Source organism: Sphaerodactylus townsendi, linkage group LG02 (genome assembly GCF_021028975.2).
Source record: "Sphaerodactylus townsendi isolate TG3544 linkage group LG02, MPM_Stown_v2.3, whole genome shotgun sequence".
Taxonomy (NCBI): domain Eukaryota; kingdom Metazoa; phylum Chordata; class Lepidosauria; order Squamata; family Sphaerodactylidae; genus Sphaerodactylus; species Sphaerodactylus townsendi.
The window spans coordinates 85,864,305-85,882,745 of record NC_059426.1 but is presented as its reverse complement, the minus strand read 5'-3'; the positions used below and the strand labels follow the sequence as shown (position 1 = coordinate 85,882,745).

The following is an 18,441-nucleotide window of genomic DNA, read 5'->3' as shown; positions in this document are numbered from 1 at the left end:
GGTTGGGAGCTCTTCTCTACATGCAAAATAAAGTGTTCCAATATTGATTACAGAAGGAGGAGGAGCCCCATCTTCCATAAGCACATGGAGGTGCCTTATCCTGAATCAGACCATGGGTCCATCAAGGTCAGTATCATTTACTCAGACTGGTAGCAGCTATACAGGTCTTAAGCAGAGGTCTTTCACATTATCTAATGCCTGGTGCTTTTACTGGGGATTAAATTTCCTGCATGCCAAGGAGATGTTCTACCACTGAGCCATTGCCTCTCCCATACTGCCATAGTCAGTAATGAACGCTCCGGACAAAGAGGAATTGGGACTGTAGCCCATGATTTCAATTGGAACTGGATCATGCTTAAAATTTTATGATTTTTCCCAAATATTCTTTGGCCATCATGCAAGGTGCAGAAATGCTTATGCAATACAGTAGCATTCCTTTCCCTGAGCAAAGCTCATGAGGGATGATAATGCTCTTCTAGCCTTCAGAGGGATTCTTAAATGCAGAGGAATCCTTAATTTAGTGCCAGTTCACACAACCTAAAATAATATGGATGCCGCTTGAAATTGAATCTTGCATGGCAGCTGCTCTAGTTAGATCAGCATACAGTGTGTTTTTCTTTGATGTAGCAAAATATTCATATTCATGCTTTATAATGGAGATAATTGTACTCAGTTTAGTGCTTGGAGCTGTCACCATGCAGATAATGGGGTTGCTACACTCACAGTCCCATCCAATGTGGGGGAAGGGCTTTAGGGAGTGGTACAGCCTTGCACTAGTTCATTTGCCCTCCCCAGGGCACTTACTCCAACAGAGGTGCCACATGTGCCAGAGACTGCTCATCCCTCAGTCCTGCAACCCAGAAATCGGGGGGGGGGGGCAAGCCACAGCATTCCTGGGCAGAGCCAATGTTTGCCATCTCCCTCCTGGGGTTTAGGACCAGGAACACTGTGCCCTGGCCATTGGACTTATGCCATTCTTTTGGTGTCATAAGCCCTGTAAGCCCTTTGGGGTTTCTGACAGCAGGGGGGTGTCAGAACTTTTTCTTGCCCCCAGCGCTGCCAGACAGCCCTCTTGAAGCTGTCCAGGGCCGTTTCCGCACGGCCACGGTGGGGGTTGGGTCAGCATACATGATGCCAACCCAACCCCCCTGGGACCGTTCACACGAATGGTCCCAGAAACTACCAGGATGCCGGCACCGCGCCAGCACCTGATCGACGTACCTTCCCTGCAACCGTCCGGCGCGTCGCTGAGGCCAGGGGACACGCCCCCTTGCCCTGCGCGACCGCTCCAGAGTCGCAGGGCACGGGGGCGTGTCCCCCGGCTTTGGCGATGTGCCGGACGGTCGCAGGGACGGTAAGTAGATTGGGAAAGGAGGGAGGGATGGCGCCTTCCAGCAGCTGCTGTTTGCACGGCAGCATTTGGAAGCAGCTGTTTCCCAAAAACCTCGCTCGGGAAGCGAGGTTGCGAAACAGCGACTTCGCGCCGCTGGGGAGGCACGAGGGCGGCGTGGCTGTGAAGCAGCTGCACCCCCCATGTGAACAGTTCCCCGGAGATGGCGTTTTTGCCGTCCCCAGGGCGCTGTATTCGGCCCGTGCGGAAAGGGCCCAAGTGGCACCACATTGGCGCCATGTCCCACTGCCTCCAGCTTTGGATAGGGCTGCAAAAGTGCTTGTGCAAAGTAGCTATTAGAGATTATGAACACTTTGCACCAATAGGTTTGCCACCTCTTTAGAGTAAATAGCTCTTCAAAACAGTTACATTAATTCATACAGATAACCTTGTGAACAAAATATATTTTTCTGTCTCTTACTCAGATTTTAAAAGTAAGATATTTACAACCAGCTGCAGTCACTGTTTTAGAATTTGTTGATGAGGTGGAGTAAGCAGGTGTTTCTGTACCCCAAATTTGGAGAGTAGATTTTGGTTTACCAACTTTCATGCTGCATAAAATTGATCTAATCCAGCTTTCTGGGTCAAATGGTGACACTCAACATCTTATTTGGACCAATGGATTTTACATTAATATCCATATTAATATCCATATTATTAACCTGGCAATATTAAATTTACTCCAAGCAGCCTTATCAATAAAATAATTGATTAAATAAAGTGTTACATTTCAGCAATACTTTTGATCCAAACACCCCAAAGCACTTCACAAGTATTAATCTAATTTTACAATATGCCTGGAATTTTGCTAAAAATCTCTAGCCATCTTACAGGACAAGTATTAATATCCTTCAAACCTTATGTGTTTTAAGAATATAATCTGATTGCACTCTTTTTTTAAAAAGTGGACTACGACTATAATTCAATGGTAAAGTACAGGATTGAACTCAGTACTCTTTTGAGTTTTCTGGAACTTACACATTATCTGAAACATTAAGGTATTGTGTGGCTTTTTCCTGTGTAGATCTGATGGATAGCTTAACACAGTGATGACAGTAAGGGAGTCTTTCAGCTTGATTATAGGAACAGCAACCTGTAGAAACTTAACTGCTGCAGAATTTTATTTCTCTAAAAATTCAGGAAGATTCAGTGGAATTTCTAGCTGTCTGTATTCTCTGACTACTATAGAATTGTTAAATAATATATGGCTGCGATTCAAGGAATTACTTTAAGAAGGTCTAAGGGCTAATGTCATGTTCTGTGTTAGTTTTTACCCATTCAACAATAGACTCCCATTTCATATTGCAAACTACTATAGATACTTCCTCAGTTTCAAAAATGGCTTTACCATGAAGTGGTAAAGGAAGGAAGTAGCAGCTCAGGAAACTTAATTCAAAAACACTCCTGAGCCTGTGGAACTATTTGGAAGAGCCTTTGGATTCTGGCCTGTGTGTAAAAAAAGCAAACCCACAGCACAGACAAATGGTGCAAATACTGAAAGGATTCATATTCTTATGTTCTACATATCATACAATTTCCCAAAATGTTTTTGGCATGAATAAACAATTCCCCATATGTGTATATATTTCCCTTTGAATATTAAGTGCCCTCCTAGTTTAAGATACTCACTTGAGGGCATATAATGAAATCAATGACAAGCTGAAAATATAATGCCACCACAACAGTACTTTTAAAATTTAATGGACCTCTGACATTCTGGAATGAAGACATTATTTAAGAGAAATGATCATTAAGACTGAATGTAGGGATAAAAGCAAAGGGATGGAGAATGGATTTGGAGGTGGCCTTATTCTCAAGACAGGCCTGTCTATAGCTGGTGTTCACTCTTTTGTGCTTTCATTAGATTTTCATCTGATGTTACATCAAGAGGCAAATGGGCAAGTGCACTGTGGCAACTATGTTCACTATTTTTAGAAAATCCTGTCTCCAGATTCCTGAGTACATTACCATTTTCTGGAAAATTATTTTTTTAAAGATATACTGGTGTGTGTTTTTTTAAGATGCCAAAGGATTGTCTAAGACTTTACAGTATCTTCCTTAAGACTTTTTTAAAATTTTAAGATTCAAAAGTTATGAAAGTTTGGCACATCAAAAGATCAGCTATACATGTAGAGAAAAAACGGAATTTAGAGACTTGTTTAAAAAACATGAGCTACGATACACAGATGAACATATTTGAGGACATGTTCTGTTTCATGATAGGAAAGTTTGATCATTTTTGTTCTGTTTTTGTTTTCTAAAATAAGTCAGAATAAAAACACATTCACAACCTGTAGGCTGGCACAGCATACCTGAGTGAGAATGTAAAACCCCCATTTAAAACAGTAACTTAAACCTTTTTATCAGCATCCAGGAGGAAGGAAAAAAAGACAAAAAGGTAAGACTTGTAAGACAGCTATTGATTCATATAAGTTTTCAAGTCCCAATGTCTGATACTTAATGTCTTCACCTAAATTAAAAAAAAAGTTCATGAAAAATTAAGGAACAATCTGTGTCACACATTAAGAAACATTTAAGACCATTCTGCAGATGTAACTGTAGGAGCCACACATGCATGCAGGCTCATTTAAGAACTTTTTGTTCAAAACAAAAACAAAAAAGTCAGAGTACTTTAATTCAGCAAACATCCTCAGTTGGCAGTAACAGCCTCATGGGCTTCATTTTCACTGCTATAGTCTGATTTGGGGTCATCTTCAAAGTCCTCGTACATTTCCATCTCATCCTCCCCATTTATCATTTCATTTCCAGCAAGGCTCCCACTGTCTGTCTTCATGCCATAAGTGCTCTGAATGACAGGGATGCTGGGCTCAGGGCTAGCAGAGGTGCTGGAGCAATCTGACGTCATCTGAGGTGATGGTGTAGTAGTTGCCATAGTAATAGCACCAGGGTAGACCACACCTGTTCCTGTGGTGATTGGAATCTGAGGCTGTTGCCTGCAAGACAACACAAATATAGGTCTTAATTTTCCCGAATACCCACATACCTTTTATTGCCATGGAAGGCACAAAAGTATTATTTTATGTTTTGGGCTCTTATATTCCAAACATATATGGAAATGTGTCCTAACACTTTCATTGAGACTCTGTACAATAAGCTTTCAATTGCAGTGATGATCTACAAAGGATCATTACATTTTATAGCATGAGTAACATGCAACAAAGTAACATGTAGGCAAACCTTTTAAGAAAATCATGTGGGCTATGATTGTATATTCTTTTACATACACAGTCAGTTCAGATACAAAACCAACATATCCTCTGGTGGTAATGTGAGCAATTCTAAGACTTGTATACGTCCTCTTCTTCTCATGCAGCAATTTCCCCCCACTGTTTAAGAATTATATATGAACTGGAAAACTATTACTGACATTTTGGCCAATTATGCACTTGTGGTCTGCCCCATAGTAAACATCCATTCCTTTTGAGGCAGATTCTTGGTTGCGCACATATTTTCCTTCTCCAGAACTCACTGCAATGTAGATCAAAGAAGCCCCATAGTTTCCAATACCTATTTGTGTGTGATTTTTTCCATTCTCTTTGCTGAAAAAGTAGGTATTGGAATTTATCCTATAGGAGAAGTTCACCATCATTTTCTTCAGTACATTATGGAACATGTTTGGATTGGATCCACTTGATATTTCTATTCCAGGATTGGATCCATGAAGAAACACTATATAAAAGTTGCAGGCAGACTTTTGAATTAAATACTTTAAGGGCCGCAGGAAGAAATTGGTGACCCTTTCTGTAAAAGACATGCAAGATAGTGTTGGTTGTTTTTTCACTGGTGTCAACTATCCTGTCCTTGTGTGTGGACCATCCTGCTCTATAATGAAAATTTAAACCCAGGTATTTAAAGATCTTAACCTGCTCAAGTGCTTCCCCATTCAGTGTCCAGTTAGAAGGGCATCACAAGCTTGCAAAAACCATGATTTTTGATTTGGAATAATTAATTTCCAGGTTTTTGTTATTACAGTATTCAGCACACCTGTCTAATAATCGCTTTAACCCCACATTGGTCCATGATAATAACATGGCATCATCTACATAAAGCAGCAGATATATCCTTGATTTACCAAGATAAGGGCTGTGTGTATCATACCCTCTCAAAGAGGGCGCTAAGTCGTTTAAAAAGAGGTTGAACAGAATCGGTGTGAGAACATAACCCTACTTGACCACCTTCTTAGATGTGATTTTAGGGGTCAGAGTGCCTCCCGGTTGCACTTTACTTGGCACATTGTATTGGAGTGAAGTGCAATGATTAAAGAGAGAAGTCTGTTATCTACACCTAGGCATTCATGCTTCCTCCACAAAAGGTTTCTTGACACAGAGCCAAAAGCAGCTATGAGATCAAGAAAAGCTGCACATAGCTTGGACTTATTTACCATGGTATAGTGTTCAGGACCAAACAATGGTCAAGGGTGGATTAACCCCTCTGAAAACCAACTTGCTCTGATCTAGTATTTTATTCTTGGTTACCCAGGAGGACAGTTTATCTAATAAATACTTGGTATATAGCTTCCTTGGGGTAGATAATAAGCTAATTGGACTGTAGTTTATAGGTAATAAGTGGTCTCCCTTTTTGAAGACAACAACTGCCTCTGTCCAGAGCGCTGGTACTACCCCTGTTTTGTTAATACAGAGGCAAGGACAGGGGCCCACCAGTCCATAATGGTCTTAAACAATTCAGGGGAAAGAGAATTAGGGCCAGCCTATTATATTTCCATGGCTTCTGCTGAAAGTTAAAGAAGAAAATGCTAGCAGACTTACGGCTGAACATCAAGAAGAGAAAAGTAATGATTCCTCAGGAATTACTCAATTTTAAGGTGGACAATGAGAAAATTAAAATGGTTAAAGACTTTCTATTCCTTGGCTCCATCATCAAACAAAAGAAAGAGTGCAACCAAGAAATCAAAAGGCAATGAGACAGGGAAGGGTAGCCATGAAGGAGCTGGAAAAGTGTAAGGATGTGTCAATGGCAACCAAGATCATGTTTTATGCCATAGTGTTCCCTATCACTATGTATGTATATGAAAGCTGGACAATGCAGAAAGCTGTCAGGAAGAAAGTAGGTTCCTTTGAAACGTGGTGTTCAAGGAGAATGTGACAGATCCTGTGGACTGTCAAAAAGACATCAGTTGGTTTTAGATCAAATCAAGCCTGAACTGTCCTTAAAAGTGAAAATGAATAGTCTTTCTTTGGTCAAATTATAAGATAATAATCAATGGGGGGGAAAACAATCATGCTGAGCCTGCATGGGGAATGGCAGTCTATAAAACAAATTAATTAAATAAATAATGCTAGGAAAAGTTGAAGGTATCTGGGAAGGTCTCTTTAAAGGAGGCTATGGACCCCAGTTTGCAAGACCTGACTAAGCCTGTTAATGACAGGACATTTTGGTGGACATTGATTCATAGGGTCGTCATGAGTCAGAAGTGACTTGCTGGCACTTAACACACATAAAATGCTGTCTTGGAGGGGGAGGAGGAAAACTTTATTCATTTATATCCAGTCTCAAGCAGTCCTCACCTGGAAGGCGCAACAGGCCATGCTCAAGGATCCAGATGCCATAGGAGTGAGGGATGCAGCAGGCATGCCAGATCAGTGCAAGCTGTGAGCCTCCTGCTCTGACTTCAAGAGTGTCAGAACATTTCCCTCCCAGACTGGGCCTTTTATATTGCAGGTGATGGAGCAGGACCCATGTGCATTTGTGTTGGGAGCCAAATCAGCCCAGCGTTTGGGTCACTTGGGCCAGCTTTATGCCTGCACATGGCTGGTGTCGATGGTTGAGGAGACTCAGCTTTTTGGACTGCAGAAGAAAACTTGCTTTCTCTTTATATCTGATTTGCATACATATGTGCATATGTAATTTACATGCATCCTTTTTCTTGCAAAGGCTATGTGGACAAATGTTTTTCCCACCTTTGGGAGTTTTAATTGAGCAAAACCTTCACTTGGAATTTTTAAAAGTGTTTCTTTTCCCTTGGGGGGGGGATTCAATTCCATTGCTTTCTAGCCTTGCCTTAGCCACCCTTTTAAAAATGATAATAGGTCAAGCTAGAGACAATGGGATGGTCCAACTCCCCAACCCAACCTCCAACTAGAGTTGGTCGATACCAACCAGATTCATTCCAATTTGGATTTGGACCAGATTCGGATCAATGGGATCGGATTGGCCGAATTCCAAACCTTGCAGATTTGGACTGCCCCGAATCTGTGGGAACGTCAGAATTTCAAATGCGTTTTTATTTTTTGGTGTTTTTAATGTTTTGGTCTGCAGGGGGCAAATTTTAGACATATTGGCACTAAAATTTCAGGGTATTATCAGGAGACTGTCCTGATGATATCCCCAAAGTTTGGTTCAGTTTGGTTCAGGGGGGGCAAGTTTATGGACCCCCAAAAGGGGTGCCCCTATCCCCCATTCTTTCCAATGGGAGCTAAGGAGATGGGGGCTACCCTTTTGAGGGTCCATAACTTTGGCTATCCTGCACCAAACTGCACCAAACATGGGGGGTATCATCAGGACAGTCTCCTGATGATACCCTGAAATTTTGATGCCGATACCTCTAAAAATGCACCTCCTTCAGGCACCCCCAGAAATTTGCCCAAAATTCTTTGTTCTGCAGTGACTTAGCTGCAATGCTGTCAATGGGAAATTTCTGGTGGAGGGCTGTTGGGTGCACATTTCTGAAGGTACAGTCACAAAACTTTCAAGGTATCTTCAGGAGAGTCTCTGGGTGACACCATCCAGGTTTGGGGAATTTTGCTTCAGGGGGCAGTGGGAGATGGGCCCTACCCTTTTTTGGGTCTTATACAATTGAACCCCCTGAAGCAAAGTCCCCCAAACCTGGATGGTGTCATCCGTCCAACTCTCCAACCCTACCTCCAACTAGACAGGCAATATCTAGCTGGGAATAGAGATTGGATGAATTAAATGCTAGAAAGACTTTTTAAAAAGTCTCGTGGAGACTCCAGGAAAATCTTCTTTGACCTGACCTGGTCAGTGAGAGGACAAAGGTAGATGATAAAACTCTTGGAAGCATGGCAGAGGATTTTTTTGTTTGTGAGCATTGATTCCATCAAGGCAGACAGAACTCCTGAGGTTCGTAGGAGGCAGCCATTGTAATGTGTGGGCCTGTACACTAGAAAGATGATTCAAGGTAGAACATCTGCACCTTTTCAAACTAAGAAGCCTAATCTGGAGAATTGGGTTTGATTCCCCACTCTTCCTGTAGAAGCCTGCTGACCTTAGGCCAGTCTCTGTTTCTTCAGAACTCTCCCACCCCACAGAGAGGCAGACAATGGTAAACCACCTCTGAACATCTCTTGCCTTGAAAACCATAAATTTGCTGTGACTTGACAGAAAAACAACAAAGGGCAAGTATAGAATGCAGGACAAAGGAATTGCATTTGCCCTTTTCTTTTGAATCCCTTGCTGTATTGAGAGAATTCTTGAATTAGGGGCATCTGGTGCAATAGTTAACAAAAGATATAATACATTTATTAGCCTTAATTTCTAATTTTGTTGTATGTAATATTCTGCAGCCCTTTTAAAGTAGCTTCTTTTAGATCCTCTATTTGTTTTAAATGTTGCATATTTGACAGTTTAACAGTTATTGTTCTAAAGTCATGTTTTAGGGAACCTAGCCAAAATATGGGAGAGTAAATGTTTTAACTGAAATATCATTTTAAACAGTCATATTTTTTCTTTCCTTCCCCATCTCCCATAAACTTTGCTCATTCACTGAATAATCTGGCTACAGTAGCAGTGCCCTTAAGCTAAAGAAGTAATGCGGCTGACTGGTTTGAATCTCTGAAACTCAATTCTAAATAGTTTCCTTACTACCTAAATCCAGTCTTTCAGTATAGACTAGAAAGGCTTGTAGCCTCATCATATTTCAAGATATCTAACCTCATCATATTACCAGATATCAAAACCTCATTTTGACAAACCCACACTGCTGCAGGCTTTACCACAATATAATTAACTGCAATGGGAGTCATGCATGCCAAGCCAGAAACAAGGCCCAGAACCAAGTAGTCAAGGTCAATTATCTGGTTGTGGAGCCCACAATAAAAGAAGACTATTGTGTTGAGAGAAATAAATAGAACATTGTGAATTTAGAAGAACTGGCAGAGAATTCGATTCTTAAATTGCCAGAAACTCTAGGGGAAGGGGGCACTGAGCATCTGAGTTTTTGTTTACAAGATAATAATGGAAATAAATCAGCTAAAACATAATTGTTTCAGTAGGCTTTTGGCCTAAAACTGAAGAATTATCACTCTATTTAACTGCCAAAGATCGTAAATGTTAAGTGGTTCCTTGAATCCTACCTGAAGAAAGGGACATGAGAGGAGTGGATACATGTGGGCGAGGGTGCTGTCGATCATGTCACTTCTAGGGAAAACTGGATGTCACTTTCGGGGGAAACTGGAAAGGTTATCACACCATTTAGTCAATAGCCACTTTTTGTTTATTTTGTTTACTTTTCTGCCACTCTGAACAGCAGCCGGAAAAATGAGGTGGAGGCAGGAGATCCCCATTCCTATCAGGAGCTTGGCAGCTCTATCTGGAAAGTCTACTTCTAGTTTCTAGTTGGGGATCTATAGGAAAGTGGCTTCTCTGGCTTCTAGCTCCCAACTGCAGTCTTCTGAGCTCCATGAAATTCTTCTCCCAAAGAAACAGTGTGGGGAACAAACTGGACTCTGCAGCAAGAATTACTCCACGCCCCTCCATAAACAGAAAATCCATTCTATCTGATGAAATGGCTCACAAGGATCCAAGCCACAGTCTTTATTTCTTACTTTAACCTTATTTCCCTTAGGTTTCATTTAATGCTATTAAGTGAAAACCTGTGTAACCCAGTTTTGGTTTTGGAGGAGTAATACGTGATCCACCAGTAGGCAACATTAGCAATATTAATCCACTGGCAAGAAGGAGGTAAGTGGAGGGCAGTGAAACAGATGAGAAGCCAGAACATGACAGCTGACTAGCAACTCAAAGGAACAACATCCCAATTAAGCAGGTAGCTACATATTTCAGAATCATCAGACCAGGTGATCTCACTGTGTATTTTATTCTAAACATTTGGCTGTACAGTATTATTACTTAACAGCTACAAAGAAGAGAGTAACAGAGTTCTATTTTTGAAAAAAAAAGCATTAAAAATCCCAGGGATTCCCAATAAATGTACTTATGGAGATCATGTGGATTGTCTACCAGCAGTGGTTATAAGGGAAGTGCACCACAGAAGTCTAAAAACATTTCATCTGTGGCAAATGGGTTACAGTAAAGTGGATCCTTCATGAAAGATCTAATTCCAGAGGAAGGAAAAGGTTTGGAAACCACAATTAAGAGCATTCTACTGAAATAAACTTCAATACATACCCTACAGTAAAAAACTGTCTCATCTCCTGTCTTCGAGATCTCATCAGTTGTTTGTATTCTCCAATACGCAGTTTCTTGCCATCAACAATGCATGTGCGTTTTGGTCGGGGTTTATATTTGTAATTAGGGTACTTCTCTAGATGGATTTTACTTAGCCGTGCTTGCTCTTCATAGTAAGGTTGTTTCTCTTGGTTAGACATGGATTTCCATCGGGAGCCTGCATAGAGAAATTTATCAATGACTTCTCAAGAAGAGTTGTGCAATGGTAATTTTCCAACGAAATGTGCTAGGGAAGTCAACTCAATTGTCATGACCTTTTGGGATTCATTTGTAGGGTCAGTGGTATAATCAGTACCCCCTAAAATAGTTTTCCCAGTATTAGATATTTCCATAAAGTTCCCGTGCTATATAAGTAATGTGTGCCGCATTATTTAACAAAAGAATATTATAAATTGCCTCCAATTTCATAGCACAAGAAGGGCTGATATCATAATATTAGCTAGAGAAACAGTTTTTTAAAGTTTCATTTTTATTTAGTACTGGCAGGAATGCTTTCTTCCATTCAACACAATTAATGAAAACAAATTGCATATCTGACTGTAGCAAACACCCAATGGTAACTGAATACCCTTCTCAGAAAATTTAAACATATTCAGTATGTGACTGATTTATTAAGACACACTTCCCAAGATCCAAGGAACTACTACTTCCAGAAAGATGTGACGTTGTACTTTTTCAAATAATAGCCTAGAACAGCATATGGCAAAACCTCCTTTTGAAACTCAGAATATTTTCAAACTACCGTAGTTAGTAATATATGGGAGTCTGCCATTCAAATAAAAATAAGGCACCCAATCCTTTAGACACACTGAGATTAGTTCTTTGAATCCCAGCTACTGTATTAAGGGTACATTTGGGTCATACTCATTCTGTTCAAACGTCATACTCATTGCTGTTCAAACGTTTTTCATGTTGCTCATGCATACATATTTTGCCAATTTGAATCTGACTTCAACATTTATTATAATAAATATAATAACTTGAAACTTCTCAAACCCTTGCTTTTCCAGAAAATTAGAGATGACCCTTAATCTAATTGAGTGTTCTTGATTTAGATGCCCTTTGTTATACCTCTAGTTTATTATTGGCTTTTTCTTGGAAACCCTTTTACACATTTTAATTGTCCAGTGATATGCTAGGAGTAGACTGAGCAACTGTATTTGATTTCAAGTGGAAAGTACATTTCCAATGCTCTGCACTACTTTAATTACTGTAAACATTAATCATCAACTACACTAATAAAAGTGTGTGTGTGTGTGTGTGTGTGTGTGTGTATATATATATATATATATAAACAGTCTATTCAAGTCCATTGCATTGTTTATGAAGAGATACCTAAATAGTAAAGAAGAATAGATTTTTTAAAATGTAAAAATAGTTTTCAGCAGGATAAAATGATTATAGATGTGGTTAGTGTGGCTGGAAGCTATTCTCTTACCACGGACTCTTATATATCAACAAATGGAAAAGTTATATAAATATTATCCAGTTGCAACACTGTGTTGTCAGTTGTAAAATTCCACATTCTTTTCTTTCATTTTTTGCTATTGTCCTGGAAAATGTGTACAGATATTATATGTAAATTAACTCTTTCTTCTTTTAATGGTGCAGTCCTGCCAGGTTATACTCGCTGTTAGCAAACAAATCTCTGGTACTTCTGAAATATTCGTACTGAATGTTTACCTTTTAATGAATACTGTTACTATATCCTAATAGGGTTTTTCCCCCTTTCAAAGAATGCATACAAATAATATAGATTCTCAATGGCTGCCAAGACTGGAACAGTGTAGGTTTTATATCAAACTGAAAGGCTATTCATAGAACTTACTAAAATGGTAGACAAATAAGAGAACTTTTATGTAAAATACTGCAAGTTGAAGAACAGAGCTACATTTATTCCTAGAAAAAAATTGCCTCCTCAAAAGATTGTAGGTAAAAGAAACAACTTTGTTAAAATGCATTTTAAAGACTGACAATAAAATTATGATACTCAAGGCTTCATTATTACTATTATTTAATTTGAGACTAGTTTTAAAATCCACATTTGAAATAACAGGGGAGTAAATATCAATTTAAACATTTTACCACTCATGCTCACTTAAGTTATCAATTCTTCTGAGAGAAATCCAATTTAAGTTCTCTCAAAATTCAGCCAGCTTATTAGTACAGATATAAACCCCTTATTGACTAATGGTATACATTATGCTGGTTAAGTTTTACTTTTTAAAGAATTACAATAAATTTGCCAAGTTTAACCTTTTGGTTCTCAAGAAGTCTTTTTAATGTCTTTTAACAATTAGTTTTAATTTGAACACTTAAGGATCATTTAGGTGGTAGGAAATGAGCTGACGGCATAGTTTCAGCATTCCAACCACTGCCACAAAGACAGACATTTGTATCATTAAGGTCATCCCCCACACCTCAAAAATAACAAATTGGTCATCACTATTTACTCACAGAAATATCACACTATTTTCATCATGATTCCTAAGAAGGTTTTACAGATGTTTTCCAGATGGACAAAATATCCCAGGGGAAACTGGGATCGTACATACCAGGATGTTGTTACTAGGAATTAGAGACCGTTCACTCTGGTTAATGCATTTAAGTATTATTGAAATTTGCTTATTTGGAATGTGAGACGCGGAGTGTAGAAAACAAGCTGCTACTCCCAGTCAAACCGGAACCGGAACCCTATACCAGGATGTTTCTATCTCGGGTTCTCCCTCTGTACAGCAGCCTGTCAGTGTGTTCAGGCTGGGAGGAAGAACTCCAGGTGATTACCCCCGGTTTAGTTTCACTTTCCTCACCAATGTTGCGGCGAATGCATGAACTGTCCCGTTTTTCCGACATTTTGATTGGCTGCAGGTGGCGAGGCAGGAAAAATAAACTGGTCTGTCTCCCACGGTGTTTGCATGGGATTAGGAGCGATGCAGGTTTTTTAAAAAAAGAATCGCCGATTTATCATTTATTGAAAGCCATGGGGTAAGGGAAATCTCGTGGGCCAGGCCTGAGTTAAACCCGGAAGCCATGCAGAAGACATGGCTAAACAGGGATGTTTCACCTCCTTATCCCAGGATATATAGTTCATACAGAAAACACCACACAGGCACTAACAGAAGCTAATATACCTGTAGAAATAGTTATTTTCACTCAAACAGCAAATCTATTGAAAAATTCAAAGTTTCCTATCTACATAAATCACATTTGCATAATCTTTCTCTCTCTTTCTCACTGTCTGTCTTCCTTTGAAAGGCAAAGCATATCAATAAAAGTTTTTTTATGCAGTGAACTACCCATGTGTACATGAGTTTTTAAGTCACTTGCTGTGATTTATATGAGCAAGAGTGCAACTAGTTCCAATAGTGTACTATGGAAAGGCAAAACATTCAACACTTACTTTCAAGATTAAGTTAGGATATTTGCCATTTCAAATACATCTATAGGAACATCATACACTCTGTTTAAATCACAAATCCAAATCATAATGTCCCCGTCACTCAGAATCTCAAAGTGATAACATTTTCTGATTGGGCAATTATTAATTATTTAATACTTACCAAGAATTTTGCTGATATTAGAGTTGTGCATATCAGGGAAAGCTTGGAGAATTTTTCTGCGTTCATCCTTTGCCCAAACCATGAAAGCATTCATTGGTCGTTTGATATGTGGCTCACTGCTACTTCGGCCCCTGGCATCTCTGTAGACTCGCGCTTCAGCCACAGTAGCACCTCCTGTTGGCCAACAATAATACTGCTGTAGTTTAGCTGCAGAGCCATTCATTGCTTTACTTCCTGTAATAGGGCAGGAAGAAACAAGATGGATGCAAACATTATTATAATATGTGAATTATGGGACAATTACTAAGTTCTCCCCTTATGCTGCCAGTTCTACGAGACAGAACAATTCTAAATTTGGTTATTCCAATTTTATTATTCATGTTACTTCCTCCAAAACATGTAAGAAGCCAATAAAAACAATCTAAGATCAGGGCACTGTAACTATTAAAATATATATGCCCTAGGTATAAGCACTAAACTGGAAAAAAATATGAAGGGCTGTGCCTTTCAATTTTTTTTTATAGAACCTCTCAGTGAATGTTATGCAAAGCAAATATTTTAACATTATTATTAATATTGCTCCACTGTTGACACTTCCATGTGCATTTCATCCAAACTGGTAAATGAATTAGAGGTCTGAATAGGACCAAAGATCTTTGAATAAATGAAACTATAGCGCAGAATGATAGCAGGTGGCTGGCATTCTTAATTCACATTTCTTTCATTGAAAAATCTGTTGAGGTGTTCTCAACTAAACTGTCTGAACAATTAACTCCAGGTTTCCTTTTGTGCCTATGAAGGCTAACATGCCTAATATGTACATGTAGCCACCTGAAAATCAATTTAACTAAGAATACTACATATGTGCATTTCAATTAATAAATAAGTGAAGTACTGAAAGTTTTGTGAGATCTACATTTCTGAGCTCAGTAGCTCTGCAATAATTGATTGAAACATTTGAGAACCATTCTTGATATACTTTTGAAAGACATTTGCACAATGAGAAAGTGACATGATGAATAATTTTAAACTCACTGTGAATCACAACAACAAAGCATATCCCTCCATGCAACAATTATGACAGAACTGAGAGGAAAACGAACTGTATTTCACATCTCTTTCCACAACTTCAAATATATCTATGACAAATCCTCAGCATCTACAAAATGACATAGCTTGATGAAACCTAAACTGGTATAAATCAGTAAAGCTCTATTGAGTTCACAGTGCAGGGATGATTTGTGCCAACTCACAACCTGAATCTATATTTTATGTATGTGGAAACCTAACTGCCAAATTGCTGTTTAAAAACCACTGTACTTTAAGGTACACAACTATTATTTTTGTTTTTGTTCTGTGTAAGCAATTCATTTTATGGATTAAATCTTGGAACAGAGGATGCATAACTAATATGCTGCCTTTTTGCCACTGTGCCCACAGTACATTAATTTCATTTAAAATGCACTGACCATACAGGATAAATTGATTTCACTTTATATGGTGTTGACAGCCATGTTTATTGTGCAGTGAAATGTAGTGTAGCTTCAAGCTGACAGTATCCATCAACATATGGCAATATGCTGACTGCTGGGCCAGATGAAGACATACATTACCCTGGAAGCAAAACACTTATTTCGATGTGACACTGTCTTCTCCTGAGGATCACTAGGGTAATTTATGAAGTCTTCAATACCATTACTTTACAACTGACACCAGTTCCACAATTGCATGCAGATAAAAGATGACAGGTCTACTGTGAATGTCAGATATAGAAGTATTCTAATGGTACCCTAAGTTTAACTACTTTGCATTTACTGGCTGCGACTATTACTGCAGCCTCTTCATCACAACACTACATAGACGGAAATGTACTTCACACCTTTTCCAAAGGTGATCAAACTGGAGGCTTATGATACAACATAAAGGTTTGGATCTGAAGAACGAATAAACAGTTTCTTTCAAAACTTTTCAGGACTGTTATGCTGGTACATTTAGTTGTCTTATGGATAAAAAAATATGCACACATATTGACAATTTATTTTTTTAATTCTAAAATGTACAGTGGGAATGGTGAGACATTCTTCTGATGCATTCACAGTTGATCTGCCACTAGACATCTATACTGAGCACGGAGCCGCCGCTTCCCCGTCCCCCCCCCCACTCACCTCGTCACCTTCGTCACCCTGCTGGACTCCTAAGACCCGTCCACACTGCCCTCCAACCTCCAGGGGTCAGAGGACAGCAAGGGAGGGTCTCAGCAGTCCAGTAGAGCGACGAAGGCGACGAGGTGAGTGGGAGGGGGACGGGGAAAACAGCGTGTTCCTGGCGGTGCCGTTCGCACCGAGCCGGCGGGGACGCGCTGTTTTTGGAGGCGGCCTGACGCCACCCTGGGGGTGGTGGAGGGGAGCCAGGTCGGCGCTGCTGCGTTTTAGCAGCGCCGCCTATGCGAACGGCTCCCTGGGGACGGCGTTTTTGCCATCCCCAGGGCACCGTATATGGCCCGTGCAGAAAGGGCCTCTGTTTCCTGGCAAGAAGTACTGTGTAAGCATTTATTTAAAAGGTTTAATAAGACCTTAACTACAAGCACACAAACAGCTTCAAGGACTATAACAGGCTCTCAGAGAAATGAACAAAGTATTCTGATCACCTCTCTCCACGTTTGCCACAGAGAAAGCGAGAAGTGGCTTCTTACATCAAATGCTTTCTCATAATTTGTAGTATAGCCATCACTGGTTCTTGTGCCTGAACACCACCAGCTACAACTGGTGTAAAATGTTGTAAAATAGCAATGATTTGTAAATTCTGTACCCAATGCGGAAGAAGAGCAAATGTGGTGCTTGTGCAAAGCTGATTTCCATAAAGGCTTTTTGCATCTATTTGCACCCAATTTAGTGAAATATTTCTGAACTGCCACATACTGCTGTTGTCTATCCATTGTTTTTCTGTAGTTTTCCCATCCTTTCCCTAACCACCTTTGATCCAGGGTTTCTTACCAATCCACAGCCAAAACACATGGGAGGTATGCTGTGGTTTTAAAGGTGCCACCAACCACTTTATCACCATTTTACTTACGGTGCTTCCCCCACAGTTGCCATTTCTTTCCCGCATTGGTGAACTTTTTAAACATTCCCGCATTGGGAGATTTTTAAAACACGACAACAACTAATCTGAAATCCAAGTTTTCACTTTTTAAAAAAGTAGATCTCTAGCCCTTGTTGTTCTCGACATACACCTTTTTCCTTTTTTCTCTGCATTGTGAGGACCCAGGACTTACATTAAAAAAGAAAAGAAAAGAAAAAGAAAGCTGGGAATTCAGAAAACCTAGCAGAGCATTATTATGCTATAGTGATACAGACTGAGGTCATAGTGATTGTTAGCAGAATTTTGTAACTGAATCTCAGTCTAATACAGATGAATGACCAATATAATCTTGACTTCTGATGCAATCAAACCTGCAGAAGTATTTCAAGAATACAAATGATAGGTTGCTGCAGGAATTATATCCCAAGGTACATTCATGAAAGCAAAAGATAAGATTTTTAAAAAATTACTTTATCTCAGTATTCTTTTGTTGAGAGACAATTCTTAATTACAGTCATAAATTACAAACAGACCAACAAAGTTCTAAAGCTTCTTATTCCACCTGAATTCAGCAAGCCTACACTTGAAGAATTTTGAAACAAAGCCAGTAATACCTTTAACGTCTTTACTTGATCTCCAAGTGAATATTTGTGCTTCAGCCTAAGGGCTACCACAAAAGAATTTGTGTTAAATTAGCTTCTGCAAATAATTAACAGTCACATAATCTGGTTTTGCTCCTAAGCATCTTACCTTTCCAGGAGTATATTGAACATACTGGAAATTACAAAGAATGGCTCAGTTTCTAATTTATTCAGCAAATAAAAATGAACTATTATTTACTCAAATTAAATACAAAGCATAGTCAAACGAGAAAATGTAGATACAAAAATTCTCTTTCTTGAAAAGTGAAATCTATAATAATAAGAATAATTTTTTATTCAAAAT

General features: G+C 39.4%; 1 protein-coding gene across 13 annotated transcripts in view; it reads right to left on the bottom strand.

The window, feature by feature from the left end:
• Positions 1-1,535: 1,535 nt before the first annotated feature.
• The window catches only part of SOX6 (SRY-box transcription factor 6), a 583,835-nt gene continuing 566,929 nt past the window's right edge, over positions 1,536-18,441 (bottom strand). For 11 of the 13 annotated variants that reach the window (XM_048485157.1, XM_048485158.1, XM_048485155.1 and 8 more), the window contains 3 exons: positions 14,416-14,649; positions 10,796-11,012; positions 1,536-4,344 (listed from right to left, as the gene is read on the bottom strand). In XM_048485157.1, the coding sequence (XP_048341114.1) occupies positions 4,041-4,344; positions 10,796-11,012; positions 14,416-14,649 (755 nt within the window). In that variant the 3' untranslated portion in view covers positions 1,536-4,040. The remainder of the gene's footprint in view (positions 4,345-10,795; positions 11,013-14,415; positions 14,650-18,441) is intronic. The other 2 variants (XM_048485165.1, XM_048485166.1) reach the window with 1 other exon arrangement.